General features: G+C 43.3%; 1 protein-coding gene across 3 annotated transcripts in view; it reads left to right on the top strand.

Moving 5' to 3' along the window:
* Positions 1 to 15,971, top strand: part of CFI (complement factor I) — a 238,082-nt gene that overhangs the window by 192,910 nt on the left and 29,201 nt on the right. For all 3 annotated transcript variants that reach the window (XM_086962096.1, XM_086962095.1, XM_086962094.1), the window contains one exon: positions 10,466 to 10,569. In XM_086962096.1, the coding sequence (XP_086818222.1) occupies positions 10,466 to 10,569 (104 nt within the window). The remainder of the gene's footprint in view (positions 1 to 10,465; positions 10,570 to 15,971) is intronic.

The raw sequence follows: 15,971 nt of genomic DNA, 5'->3' as shown, positions 1-15,971 counted from the left end.
CATACGTCCGAAAAAGAATGAAGCAGTTGCGGGCATTACAAGTCGGCCGTGAGGCACCCCATGGATGGTGGAACACATGATTCAGAGGAGATTCAGACGGATAACAAGGAACACATGTCGAACAACAGAGAACAGCGTTGTGAATCCTTTCTCCCCCATGGAAAGAAAGCACACCTCCACAACAAGAGCCAAACCCTGCCACTTGTGGAAGACTGAAAGCCCTGTTCAAAGTCAGCTGAACCCATTCAGCCGGTCCACTCGTGTGAGTGCTTGGAAAGTGCAAACTGTATGTAGAAATAAATGAAGGACACCAGTTCCCAATTAGAATGAATTGATAAATGCAGTCTTTAGCCATAGAAAGTCACGTAACAACCAGCGTGTGCAGAATAATTGTGAGATTCACAACATTTCTTAGTGGTATAATCACAGAAGCAGCACAAAATATTGGTTTTAAATGGCCTCTTTTTGTTAATCCATGTAAAAGCATGCTTTAGTAATTTGTTACATCATTAAGTTCTAAAGGAGTGAACTACTTAATTTAGACAACATTTTGAGTATGCCAGTAACTAGAGCTCTGCGCGGCTGTAGACCAAAATGGCGCTTGGAGCGGCGCTAGTAAAAGAAAAAAAAGAGTTCCACAAAAACAACACATGAAGACCAAAGCATAAAGATACAGTAGTTAGGCACTGTTGCGTTGCAGGATACAAATGACAATAAGGAGGGACAAAGAAGAAGAATTGGACGATCGAAGTGAGAAATAAAAAGGCAATGGGCGTGCTGTAAGCCCACAGAGTGAATACAGCATGTCTCGAAGAGACAACACATGTGCTGCCTAGGCCCGGCATAAAAAGAGATTGCAAGAGAGAGGAGGATGGGAGTGGGTCTGGCTTAACATTTTTGCCTGTGGGGTTTTAGTGCCAATCTTTTGCGGGTTGGACTGTGCATATAATCTTCAATTGGAAAAGAGCATATGTTATAAAACTTCCCGGAGCTGGAAAGCTGTGTCTCTGGGGCATGGAGCCACAGGGTGCGAAAGGTGCTGCAGAACCCCTAGATAACCTTGCAGGAGTTCACATTTTAAATTATCAATAAAGAGTCCTTTACATTTTGTTTTTATCATGTAGCATTTGCTGTGCATTCAAAGACAGAGGTAAAATGCCAAGCGATGCCTTCTCACAAATGGCCGCTTATTCTTTTTTATAATATGGAGATTGGTGCATACATTTCCCTTGTCTTGGTGTACAGTGAGTGAATTTTTTGAATGAATGACAATCCTCCTGAGGTACATAGAGTGTGAAAGAAGAAGCCTGAAGTAAGTCAGTTGTTTTGTAGTGCACAAAAACATGTAAAATAACTTTACAAATATTTCAAAATCTAACAACTGCAAGCAGGGACCAGGCCACACACATTTTGATCTACACAGATAGCAGGCGCTAATCTAGCGCAGCACACCTACCGAATAAACATTGAGCCACGTTAAAACAGAGTGCAATACCCATACTCATTCATTCTTCATATACGTTCAGCAGTATCGCTGCATGCAACTTTATTGCCATTTCAACTGGACATTTCAGTGAAAAATGTGTTAGCTGTACATGGTAGTACCCTACTACTCCATGCTTTACTCATATATCTGGGACACTGTGCTTCTAAATGCAATACTAAACAAATACTGCAAACCTACCATATTCCTTCTGAATGGACTTATCGTATTTACTACACTTGTCCTTTAAGTAGGTCTGATTTTTCACAAGAACTGTAACCTTGGAGAGACAAATCTTTGATTGCAATACTCCCAGTTTGAAAATTGCTTTGGCACCAGCCCAACTTTCCAGATATACCACTGGGAATGCCTGTGAATTCCATACAGTAGTACATTTGCATCCATATAGGAGTAAATCTATGGATGTGAATGTCTGACCTCTCTTTCTGAATCGGGCAAAAGATGTATTTATGGTGTTCTATATTTTGAATACAGGATACATAAGTCTTAATTAAAAGTTTGGCATATTTAGGTGCTGAGATACCGTGTGGCTAGATATTATTTCCAGGTGGTATGCCTGTACCTAAATACACCTAGTATGATTAAATTCTCATGAAAGGAGAATAACTGTGCATACCTGCTTTTTCCTGACAGAATTCATTGCAAATTTCTCAATTCTGTGGGCATTATTGCTCACATGTTCTGAGATCTGGCAGAGGTGAGTGAGGTGGTGAAGGTTAAGGAGAGGATGGTTGAGAAAAAGGGAGAATGTTACCTGGCAAGGGGGAGTATTACATGCCAGTAAAATAACTTCTGTTGTTCCCCCATCCATGAAATCTGAGTGCTTAAATATCGGCCACTTATAACTGAGTGAAGCTTTATCCTGCCCGGGTATACAGCTCCACTCGTAATCAGGGCCCTATAAAGTAAGGATGCCACCAGCAGGAGCAGCACAATGTCTTTCTTTTATACAAAACATAATGGGTTATAAAAGTTTCCAGCGTACCATATATGGTGAGGAATGTTGGTTGCTGCCTTTGGAGTCGTAAGTTAATTGTCTTCCGGTTACTACAGGTGGGACTCTACCTCACGTGGACACAATGTCACCAGTGGATAGCCTGTCTAGATGTCCGGCATGGGGATCGCGTGACTCTCTGTGTGCTAGGTCCTGATTGGATATGTGTATCTAACTCATGTAGCATCTGACTTTTTATGGTGTTTTAGGAGCACACACCCACTCCTTTTTTGGGGTAATCTCTCTTGCCCACTGTAATGTTGCTGGGCCTATCTGTGGGATTGATCAAGAGTTTCCTACCTAAGTGTTTGTCTGCCAGCTACGCACCTTTCCACCAGTGACATATCAATCAGCAATCCTTGGTCTCAGGTCCTGCTTCACTACGTATGTGTGAGTTGAGGTTGATGTGGAGTTCACAATGGTTGATTCTGTTAATAAGGACAAGATTTCATTTTCATCGATGAATGCATCGATTTCATATTAACAATATGGTATATGATGCAACAGAAGTAAAAAACATCTTGCCAGCTCTGTATCCTCCACCCATTTATCCAAATACAACTCTCCCTACTCTGTTCAATGCATCAAATATTATACATATCAGCATTGTGTTATATGTCATGATTCAATCAGTCAAAGAATGCGCAGCATGGGGCATGTTCCTTTACTTTATCAAATCAAATCAGGGGCATTTATACAGCGCACACATCACTCGAAAGTCTCATGGCGCTTGCTGGCCGGCTCTGTTGAAAATGCTTGGCTAGTTGTCAAATAGCCATGTCTTCAGCTTCTTGCAAAAGCAGTTGTGATTGAAGAAGGTACGCACTTTTAAAGGGATTTTGTTCCAGGATGCCGGGGCAAGAAAGGAAAAGGATCTCCCTCCTTTCCTGGCAGTACGAATTCTGAGATGAGTAAGCAGTAACTGGTTGCTAGATCTTAATCTCCTCCGAAGCTGGTACCAACATAATTTTTTGGACCAGTATCCTAGACCTTTGCCATACATATGTTTGTGTATTAAACAGAGGATCTTCAATAAAGTACGCTTTCTGACGGGGAGCCAATGTAAGGATTTTAGACAGGGGGCGGAAGGAGATCTGGGAGGAAGATTTAGGACCAGCCTGGCTGCGGTGTTCTGCAGAATTTGAAGTCTGTTAAGATGACATTCATTAATTGAGAACAGCAAGGCATTTCCGTAGTTCATCCTGTTTATTATAAGTCCCTGTACTAGTGGTTTCCTAGCCTCAACAGGGATCCATTTAAAGACCTCCCGTAGATTAAGCAATACTCCAAAACATGTACCAATGATATGGTTGGTTTGATTTTTCATGGACATTTGATTGTTCATATAAAAACCCGAATTTCGTACAGTTTGTTTGGGAGTTGGGCAGAGGCCGAGGTTAGCAGGCCACCAATCATTGGTCCAGTGCTCCAGAGCCTCACCAAAGAGCATAATCTCCGATTTGGCTCCATTCATTTGCAGATGGTTGGAACACATCCATCTGTCGATATGGGATGTGCATTTTTTAAAGGCTGCTTGGTTTATACAGGGTCTGGGCCAAGAGTGACCAGAATCTGTGTGTCATCTGCGTAAGATATGACATTGAAACCATAAGATCTGATCACCTTGGCCAGCGGCGTCCTGTAAAGATTAAAGAGAGTCAGGCTCAAAATAGATCCCTGTGGCACTCCCATCATGACCAGGGAGCATAGCATCTTACCTATTCCCTTCCTTTACAAAAACCTTTACAAAATCGTGCTCCAGCTATGTAAGGCACATAATCAAACGTCTACAACTTGACCCTGAAAACTCAAGACTAACCAACAAACCTCCAAAATCGTGCTACAGACAAAACAAATATACGCCTCTTTAGGACTAAATCAACTTGACAGGACAGCAACATCTAACACATACAGCAAATGGATCATAGAAAAAATTAACAATAGTTACTTACCTGTAATCTGTGGTTCTCCAGTATTGGTGTCTTTCATAGATTCACATGCCGGATTCATTCCCCGTCGTCGGAGTGGGAGTCCCACGGTACATACATAAAAAAAGCAATAATATGCACATATAACAAAAAAATCTTGGTAATATACAACCAGGAAGTAAAGTAGCCCTATACTACAAGAAAAACTTCCACACTCGTGACTATCCTAGTCATTATGTATAGTCCAAACTGCAGCCAATCAGGCGGCAGCACCCACCAGAATTTTCTCCCCAGAGCCTCAGGCTCTCAGATTTTCTCGCACAGGAGTGTACCTAACTTGATAGCCTAAACCAGCCTCTGAGGGGAGGTGGGCGGGTTTGCATGTGAATCTATGAAAGAAACCAATACTGGAGAACCACAGATTACAGGTAAGTAAGTATTGTTCTTCTCCAGTATTGGTGTGTCTTTCATAGATTCACATGCCTGAATCAGAGTAGATAGCAGTACAGAACATCATGCTCGTAAGACGCTCCTTGTACTCTGTGTGTGTATATATATATATATATACACACATAGTATATATACACATTTATAAATACATATATATTGTAATGAAGTATGAATAATATCATAATCATACATAAATGCATTTGTGCTTAGCATATGCACAACAAGCTCAAGACATATAAACAGTATGTTAATAAGCGTCCAAAAAGAGAATAGTGGAGGAGGGAAAACAGAGGCTCACCTTATTTAAAAAGATTACGGAGAACAGCTCGTCCCACTGATGTATCTGCATCACTTGCAGTGTTCAAATAGTAATGCTTGGTAAAAGTGTGTCTGCAGGACCAGGTTGCCGCTCTGCAGATCTGATGAAGAGGCACACCAGCAAAGAGAGCGGTGGATGAGGAGATGGCTCTCGTAGAATGTGCTCTCAGCATGGTGTGTAGAGGTCTTCCCGCATGCTGATGACGCAGACTAATCCCCGAGGACATCCAACGAGCTATAGTCTGTTTGGATACAGAGTAACCTTGACCTAACCTTCCATATGCTACAAATAATTGATCCGATTTCCAAAAGTTTGCAGTTCATTGCAGATAGAACTTGAGACATCTCCTGATGTCAAGGGAATGCAAAGCTCTTTCTGCAGCTGTTTCAGGATTTGGAGAACATTTCTTCAAAATTATCGGTTCATTAAGGTGAAAATTTTAGGCATGAAGCTGGGATTAGTACGAAACACCACTGAATTTGATGTGAACTGCAGAAAAGGTGACTTAATCATGAATGCGTGAATGTCGGTGACCCTCCTTGCTGATGTCAGCGCCAAAAGTAGAGATACCTTCCAAGAAAGGAACTTTAAATCCACTTTATGAATAGGTTCAAAGGGGTGCCGCATGAGTTGTGCGAGCACAACATTCAAATGCCAAGATGGAGGTGGACACCGAATAGGGGGAAACATTCAAAATAGTCTTTTAAAGAATTACTGAATAACTCTAGTAGAGTAGAGAGAGTTAGAACCATCCTGACGGAACCTTGAGCTAGCTGCCAAAAACACTTTCAACGTGGAATGAGATAACCCAGACTTTGCCAATTGAAGAAAGAACGGTAAAATCTGTTCTGGCTTGGCATGAATTGGATGCAAATTGACAGTATGACACCAAGTGCAAAACCTTTTCCATTTGAGTTTGTATGTCTTAATCGTGGCAGGTACTTGAGTATTGGCTAAAACTTCTTGACATTCCGCAGGGATATCTAAGTGTGCAAATTCAAGGTGTTGAGGAGCCAAGCTGCTAATTTCAAGGATGCTGGGTCCGGGTGACAGATCTGACCCTCTTGAATGGACAGAAGGTTCGGTATTGGTGGAAACTGAATGGGATCGCACTCCGAAAGGAGGAGAAGCTCAGCGAATCAGTATTGGCAAGGCCATCTGGGAACAATGAGAATGAGGCGACAAGGCTGTTTCTTCATCTTGCAGATGATTGTGGGAATCAGTGGAATTGGAGGAAAGGCGTAGGCATATATCTGTGACCAGGTCATGGAAAGCGCATTCCCGCACGAGTCATTGTGGGGAAGCCAGCTTGAGAAGTATGGGTATTTGCTATTCTGGATGGCCGCAAATAGGTCCAGATCGGGAAGGCCCCATTCCTGGAAAACTCGATCCAATGTTGGTTGATGCATTTCCCACTCGTGATTGGATATTGCAGATCTGCTGAGAGAATCCGCTAGGACATTGGAAATCCCTGGGACATGGACAGCTGAAAGATTGATCCTGTGGCGTCTTGCCCAGTCCCAGATCTCCTCGGCTTGTTGAGAGAGAAGGCCCGACTTTGTACCGCCCTGTTTGTTTAGGTAGTGCATACTTGTCGTGTTGTCTGTCCGAATCAGCACTGACGTCCCTAGTATGACAGTTCGAAAGGACTTCAAAGCCAAGAAAATGGCTCGCAACTCTAGGAGGTTGATGTGCCACTTCCTTTGTTGTACATTCCACTTTCCGTTGACTGTCATTCCTTGAAGGTGTGCCCCCATCCTTCGAGGGAAGCGTCCGTTGTGATTGTGAAATTTGGTACTTCCGATAGGAATGCACATCCTTCTTGCAAGTTCTTCATCCGAGTCCACCAAAGCACTGCTTTTCGCATTCCAGGAGTTATGAGAATGATGTTGTCAAACGACCCTGAAACCTGCAACCATTGGAGGTTGAGCTCTTCTAGTAAAGGCCTTATTCTGAGACGACAATTGGGTATCAAAGGGATGCAGGATGAGATCATTCCCAGGAAAGATTTGAATAGTCGAACTGAAATGTACTCTCTTTCTTGCAACAGGCGAGCTAATTTGCGGATCTTGTGTTGTCTCTCTCTTGAGACGAAAGCCTGAGTGAGTTGGGTGTCCAGCATGGCTCCCAAGAAGGATTTCCTTTGTGACAGAATCAGATGAGATTTGTCGAAGTTGATTGAGAGACCGAGAGACTGGAACTGCGAAAGACATCTTTGAGCGTCCTTGTTTGCCCTTGAGAAGGAATTTGCCTTGATAAGGCAGTCGTCCAAGTAAGGGAAGATTTGAATGCCTTTCAAGCAAAGGTGTGCGGCCACCGGAGCTAGAACTTCTGTGAATACAAGGGGAGCTGACCGTAGTCCAAGGGGAAGGACTCTGAACTGAAAATCCCTGCCAGCCACTCTGAACCGTAAGAACTTTCTGTGCCTGGGGAGGACCGGCACATGAAAATAACATCTTGAAGGTCGAGGGTGGCCATGTGATTCCCGATCGAAAGAAGCTGGAGGATTTCTTGAAGCGTTAACATCCGGAAGGACAATTTTTTCAGGTATTTGTTGAGGGTGCGTAAGTCGAGGGTTGAGGTGCCATTCTCCTGTCTTTTTGCGTATGAGGAAAAATCTTGAGCAATTGAGGGGCTTTTTCGATCGCTCCTTTTCGAATCATCACATTTATTTGGGAGAACAGCTCCTTGAGATGAGCAGGAGGTGGGCCCTTGGGAGGCAAGTTTGGAGGGGTTTTGATGAATTCCAAAGTGTGGCCTCTGGCCACTATATCTAGAACTCACTTGTCTGTAGTAATTCTGGTTCCAGATGAAGATTATGATGGGAATGGCTCTTACTTGCCTTTGCGGCTGATCTTTATAATCATTAAGGAAAAAGTTGTCCTTTTTCGTCTCCATGGGAATTAGAAACCTCTTTGTAGCTCTTTCCATTAGGAGATGGAAACCCCCAATATCTACAGGTGGAGAGTCAGCAGCAGCTGGAGCAGATGGTGATGGAGTTTGTATTTGATATTCATCCCACTCCGATAGAACAGATTTGTCATCAACTTCTCCTTCTTCCCTGTCATCATCTGTGGTGTTGGCCTCCTGGGAATGGTGAGATAGTGCCGGAGAAGGTGGCCCTGGAGATCGTAATGAGGATTCTGGTGCTGGAGAAGGCTGTCTTGGGGATCTGAACGCAGATACAGAGACTTGAGGCATGGGTGTCGATGGAAGCGACTCTGCCGATTCAGACGGAGGGAACCGGCGATAGTAGTCGTCTAAAATATACTGTAAGTTGTTGAGGAGAGTCAAGTGCATTTGTGTTGTAGGCAACGTGGCAGGTTCTTGACCTACAGGTTCAAGGAACTGCTCTTCTTCCTGATCCTCATCCTGATATTTAATGAGCAACTCAGATGGACTCCTAGCAGTGCGGAACCTGTCATCCATATCTGATTACTCCTCGTCATCTTCAGAGTCCAGCAGTTCTTCAGGTAACTTCAGCGGGGAGAGAGCTGCCAATGAAGAGCCACGTCTTTCTAGAAAAGAAGCTGTCATAGACGGCGAGGTAAAGGAGACCGTAGACGGTGTGGCAGACCAAGCTTGTAATTCCTTACATGATGACAGAAGAGGCGTCAATGGTTGTTTCGTCGACAGTGCCGTAGATGGAGATGGTGTAAGGATAGTGACCGCCGACGAGACAGTCGGCTTCGTCGACGGGGCAATCGTCGACGATGTCTTCGCCAATGAGGCAATTTTTGTTGACGATGTCTTCGACGACGAGGCAATCTTCGTCAACGATGTGGCCGTCGACGACGAGGTAGTTTTCATCGACGAGGTAGCCTCCGTCGAGGTGGTCTTCGTCGACGATGCACCCGTCGACGGGATCTTTTTACCCTTCGTCGCTGACGATGAAGCGTCGACGATAGATGGCATTACCTTCGTCGACGAGATGGGTCGAACTGCAACAGAGACCAGCATCGATGGAAAAGAGGCTGATGACATTATTATTTTAGGCCTCGGCAACGAAAAGGTGACTGTCGACGTTGAAGTAGCGTCGACGATGATAATCGTCGACGGAGGAGGCCTGAAGAGAGATTTTTTAGAAGATGACACCCTAAAAGGTCGGTAAAATCCAGTCAAAAGAATGAAATACTGAGCAGACTCCGAGGACGGGGAATGATTCAGGCATGTGAATCTATGAAAGACACCCCAATACCGGAGAAACACCAATACCTACTGTGGTCTGCAAGGTTTGTGAAAGCACACAACTTTTGCCAGACAGTAAAAGCACACACCTACTTTCAGCCTAAATAGTGAGGACACACAAAACAAACTTAAACATAATTTCCAACTGAAATTGTTTTGATGACCGATCTCAGGCTTGCACCCTGAAACATTACCACCCACTAAATGGATGCCAAGAAGCAGTTGCATCCCTAAGCACCACCTAATTTCATGGAAAGTACCCTCCGGAACGTTGCAGAAGTGAAGGCTCTGATACAAAGGCACAGTTGTAACCAGTCCTAAAATTCACATTGACGGGTCCACTGCTATGGTCTGCAACCAGGCCTAGACCACACATTACACGTTCACCCACAGGGATGCAAGACACTTCACTTTTGATACAGTTGGGCTAGTGGAACCAGGGCTCGACTGGGAACCTAAACCGGCCCTGGCAAAGTCCTTTGCCGGCCCATGGTGGGGGAGGGGCACGGAAGATGTTCAGTGCTTGCAGAAAGCTTGGTGTTATTTTTGTTGTTGGGGCTTATTTGCAGCTAAGCTGCAATACAGGCCCCCGGTAACAAAAACGGCTTCCCAGGGGTCTAAAACCAGCTCCCACTGGGGAAACGCCTGGGTGCCCATTACAGCCACTACGTAATAACTTTACTTTATCAAACACGAATAGTTTAGCACATTATTAACTGCTGTACACTGGTGAACACTCACTCCTCTGCAAATTGATAACAGTTGAAGAACCATGCTTTGACACACAATAAACCAGGTTTTACCTCGAGGAATTTGTGCAGGGCAAAAATGTCCTGAAGAAGAGATTTGCAGCTCCAAATGAGAAAAAAAGTGTATGGCAAAACAAATCCAGCTCATTACTCCAGAGAGGAATTATCCCAAGGGGTGACATCGGTATTTACCTTCCTATTTCACGTCATGGAAATTCCACAGGACATGGACGGAGTCCTATGGATTGTACTAATTGAAATTAATAAAACAAAATAGTGTGGGAAGCATCTTGACTTGCTTTTTGATGTAACCTTGACTATTCTATTTTACAGGATCAGTTTCCATGGCAAGTGGCAATTAAAGATGGAGAGTCAGTAAACTGTGGAGGAATTTACATTGGTGGTTGCTGGGTGCTGACTGCTGCACATTGCGTAAGGTAAACAGGCATTTTCTTCTGGCAAATGTATACTTATTTCTGTCTTTGAAATATGACTTGTAATAATGGAGAAACTACCAATGTGGGTTAGTCTGTAACAATACAAAGGGTTCGATTAATTGACCTTAAAACTCACTGTGCATTAGATTTCAACACTAATGTAATATAAACATATAAACCACTCATGAATATAAACACTCCTATTCCCTAGTGTCCAAATAGTTATACAGAGAGAAGATACAACTGTTACAGCATCATAGTGAGCATAGACGGGGTGGGTGCATGAGTAAAACTTCTTTCATTCTTCTGTTTTCTCCCTCAGTGAGATTGGTGCAGGGATTATGCTGATACCTGCCAGTGTAGCTTGCCAACTGTCCTGTTGTCTTTCTTCCTGTGTGGCATGGGAGATGGAATCCAGACTGGCAACATAAGGGCTGAAAATATGTATAAGTAAGAAACATGGCGGGTGTAAGAGACATGCCCTACGCCATCTTTGTATTACTGATTCTGGCCTTCATAGGCCCTCACTGAGCTACGTTCTTTCAAAGCTTACACAGACTAACAGGCTCTGTACAGAGTTATCCCCCACAGTTGTGTCCAGTCCACCAAACTGATATTTATAGAATAAAGAGCAAGTAGGGATGTAGGACAGAAAGTTAATATTTTTCTTGTTTCTCTGTGAGGCCTTTATTTGATTTGTTACAACATTCTGTCCTCTACTGGCAAAATGTTCTAATAGCCTTACAGCCTTCTGTAGCTGGGCTATGCTGGCAATTAAGTCCAGCTCTTTTGTTAAAGGCCCTTGCCTTCAGTTCAGGTGTCTTTAATGGCCCATATAGCCCGCTACGTCGGGCCATAAGGCTATAATGTAGATTTTCCCCAACCTCGATGGTCAGAAAATCTGGATTTTATTAAAGACAGAGGCTAATAATATTGTAATCTTCTTTATTTAGCGAACCACAGCCACTTTAAAGAACTTAAAATGTTGTAAAACAAAAGAATCCAACCCAATCAAAGGCCAGAAGAAACATAACTCTTCCTTCTTTTTTTACCAAGTAAACATTCTTTAACCCTTTCCATCCTTCTGACGGCCGAATCGCGCGTGCGTCCAAGGCAATAACCACGATAAATATGAAAAAGTCCCAATATTGTTTGAGAATTAGTTTGTTCTGCTGTTTAAATAAAAACATATACCCTCGGGAGAAAAGACTCTGCTTGAGATTTCCAAAGCTTTGACATTGTTTAGTCTCTTCTAAAAGAAACTAAACATAGAAGTGTTGTCAATTTGAAAGAAAGTAATTTAAGAGATAGTGAATTGTTTGTACCCAAACTTTCTATAAGTTTCAGGACTTTAGAAACGGCCCATAGAGAGTTGTATGTAGAAATCTGTAGTTTTGAAATCCTAATACTTCTCAACAACCTCTTAATGAGTATATTTTGACCTACAGAATAACCATTAACCAAAACATGACCAACAGCAATAGCAGAACGATGAACATTGACAGTTCTATAAGCTAGACCTCTTGCGAACAATTTTGATAAATAGTCGGCTATTTCAACTATATCCACCAAAATGGGATCAAAATTATTTTCGAGACACCAGCAAACCCATTTTTGCCAAGCCAAACTATCCATTTTACATGTTCCTGGTGCCAAAGATTCTTTAATGAGGTTTAATGCCTCTTCAGAAAGTCGCTATTCAGAAAAGGGGGTGGTGATGAACAGAATGTCTGAATTAAGCAGACCACTCTTACCCAGTCCAAAGATCAGGGCTTGATCCATCACCGTTATTTATCTCACTGCACCATCCCAGCTCAGAACCTGGCTATATGCAAATCAGTCTGTCCCTGGCCCAGTGCATCATGGGAACAGGGCAGACTAAACTACCAAGCCAATTCTTCACCAGAAAGGAGACAAGCTACCGGGGACCGGTTTCTGGCATTTCAGCCTTCTTCGGGCCGGCTTGCTTGAATCCTGATGGTGCAGTGAGAAAGGGACTCATGTCTGAGTATGCCCTGCCACACCTATAGTGGCCAAAAACGATTCAGAAAAGGGGGTGGTGATGAACAGAGTGTCTGAATTAAGCAGACCACTCTTACCCAGTCCAAAGATCAGGGCTTGATCCATCACCGTTATTTATCTCACTGCACCATCCCAGCTCAGAACCTGGCTATATGCAAATCAGTCTGTCCCTGGCCCAGTGCATCATGGGAACAGGGCAGACTAAACTACCAAGCCAATTCTTCACCAGAAAGGAGACAAGCTACCGGGGACCGGTTTCTGGCATTTCAGCCTTCTTCGGCCCGGCTTGCTTGAATCCTGATGGTGCAGTGAGAAAGGGACTCACATCTGAGTATACCTTTCCACGCTTATGGTGGACAAAATAATTAAACAACAAGGGGTGGTGATGGACAGAGTTTCTGAATTAAGCAGAATACTCTCACCCAGTCAAGAGATCAGGGCTAGATTCAACACCGTTTTTTAGCTCACTGCACCATCCCAGCTCAGAACCTAGCTATATGCAAATTAGTCTGTTCCTGTCCCAGTGCATGATGGGAACAGGGCAAACCAAACTACAAAGCCAATTCTTTCACTGGTAAGGAAACAAGCTTCCGGGGACCGGTTTCTGGCATTACGCATCTTTTAGGTCTCATCTTGTTAGTCAATCCCCCGGTTGCAGTATATCCCTAATTAAGTGTAGACCCTCCATTTTGAAGTGGTGGTATTCTACCCAATCGTTGAGACTCTTTAGATTTATAACAGGTCTCATACCTTTCTCTTTTTTCTGGACTAGAAAAATATTGCTTACAAAACCTTTTGACAAATCTAATGATTCCCTGATTACAACTTTCTCTAGTAGGTCTTGAACCTCTTGTTGACTAGTTTTGGTAACTCTTCATTGAACCATATGATTTCTGGGATATGGTCTTGAACGGGTTCCCCCACAAAGTCTATCTGGTAACCCATAGCGGTTTCCAACACCCAAGGGTCTTTTGTTATCGATAGCCAATTTTTTGCAAATCGAGCCAGCCTTCCACCTATCTTCTTAGGGGTAAAAGAAGGGTCTTGACATACCTGAACCTCTTGAACGGCGATCACCTCGTGGTCCTCTTCCTTTAAACCCTTGTCTCTAATGGTAGAAACATCGGTGTGAGTTCTGGGATTGATAGAGGTTAGGTCTAAATCCTCTCTGAAAGGAGGTCATTGAATTTCCTTAGCCTCGGCCGGGAAATCGACCTCTTGATCCCTGGCCCAACAAAAACACGTCTGTCGAAGACCTTCTTAATCTCCCTTTGAGATTTTTGTAAGGAGCTAAAGGCTCCCACATACTTGTACATCTCCTTGATAAAATCATCACCGAAAAGTAGCCCATTGGCTTCTTGCCCTCCTTCATTATTGGCTAGCTCCACCAATTTGGGATCAATTTTTAGAAGGATGCTCTTCCTTCCTTTGACAGATATGGCCGTATTGGCATTGCCTAGGAGGCATACTGCCCTTTGGTTCCATTGCCTTAGCTCTTCCACGTTTAGGGTGGGTTTGCCAATAAAAAGGCCTTTTCCGTCATGTCGAATATTTTGGTTAAGGGTCCAGAAAGGTCTAAAAGCCTGTCTTGGCACATGTGCAATTGTTTATCTAGCCCCTTTCTGGGGTCTCAAACACCTTTGCCAATGAAGGCAATTATTTTTGGATCAAAATCAGGTGTATGACTGACTTTATTGGCCAGCAGGGGTCTAGGGCATTCTGACCTGAGGCGTAGTATCACATCTTTGGGTATTTGCTTTCTCATCCAGAACTGCATGTAGTCTGCTACATGTGCAGCTGGAGACCATTCAGGATATAAGGGGTGTTTTAAGAGAGAGGGGTCAAAGATAAGGCCTCTGAAGGGATCCGTTAATTCCCTAAAACCTTTCCATGGTTCCCTTGTGTGTCATCGACACCACTAATTTTCATAAGAACAGAGATTTATAGTTTGGGCAATCTGGTTCAATATTTTTGCATCTTCTACTAGCCTTACCTCCTTTTTTAGATAGGCGGTCCTCATTGGCTGACCAAAATCTCTCTTCATCTGAGAGTCTATTTTTGTCCAAAGAAAAAATCTCCAACTTCTTGTCCATTTTTTTTCTCCATGTCTTGAGAAATGTTTTCTAGCATGCCCCTTAATTTGTCCTCAAGGGACTCTTTAGAAATGCTAGGGGGTGCTTGATAAATGCTTTCTTGAAAATTCATGGTTAAGGATGGGCAGAAGTTTAAAACCTAATGGTTTCAATGCAGGCCAAAATAGTAAAGCTAGTGGTTTTGAAAGACCACAGCTGCATTTGAAAAAACATCTGACAATCAGCTGTAACAGTGTAAATAATAACTGTCAGTTTATTTAACGCCTTAACCTCGGTGGCAATTCCGCTGCAGTGCGGGCGGTCTAAAGGGTGGGCGGGGCTGCGTCGGCCAACGGTCTTCTCAGCACCAGGGAGGGAGCACGGAAGGGGGTAAAAGGATAATGAGCGCGTAAGCAGTATAATACTATGTAAGGCATACCAAGGCCATAGGATGGCCGCCGAGACTACGTGGAAAACGTAGTCTTGACGCTCCTGTTAGCCCCCTTTCTATTTTTATTGATCTCTTAAACCGGAGGTTGTACTTCCGGAAAGGAAAGAGAGGTTAAATGGCACAGTGGGTCCCCAGCGTGAGGAGCTTTCTGCGCGTAATGCCTGAAAAGCGCACTTGCCTTCAATGTGGCAGTGCCGCTAGACAAGCCCCCGGAATGAATGCAGTGTGGGCAGGGACAGAAGAAGCAACAATGACTCTGTCGCGATCGGAGCATTATTGCAGCTCCTAGCAACGCGGTCGAGCTGTGCAAGCGGTAACCAGGGTGGTTACCATGGTGCACGTCTCGCCGTCTTCGAGGAGGGACAGTAAGGGTTTTAAAACAAAACAAATCGTTAAAACTATTGAAAAACAGAGCAAGGTAAACGCTGAAAGGAAAAATTATTAAACATATAAATTAAGAACATAGTGACTCAAGTATCATCATATTAATAACATACAAAGTCAATTAGCAACAGCTAGCTTAGCAACTAAGCATATATAAACATATATGCATGAATAACAAGTTATAAAGGTATAATAATAGTACAGTATGTAAAAGAAAACCTACATTCTTGTAAAGGCAAAGCACAGGTAATCAAAAAAATCAAAACTATTCACAATGCAGTGATAAGCAGAGCAGAGGATGAGACAATACTTATCTTGACTGCTGCAGCCAAAAATGGAAGGAAGAGTTATGTATGTTCTGGCCTTTTATTGGGTTGGAATGTTTCACTTTACAACATTCTAACTTCATTAAAGTGGCTGTGGTTAGCTAAATAAAGAAGTTTGCAATAAGATTAGGCTCTGGTCTTGACATA

Source organism: Lissotriton vulgaris, chromosome 3_1, assembly GCF_964263255.1.
Source record: "Lissotriton vulgaris chromosome 3_1, aLisVul1.2, whole genome shotgun sequence".
Taxonomy (NCBI): domain Eukaryota; kingdom Metazoa; phylum Chordata; class Amphibia; order Caudata; family Salamandridae; genus Lissotriton; species Lissotriton vulgaris.
Note: the sequence above shows the minus strand (reverse complement) of the source record. Positions and strands in the feature narration are given on the sequence as shown.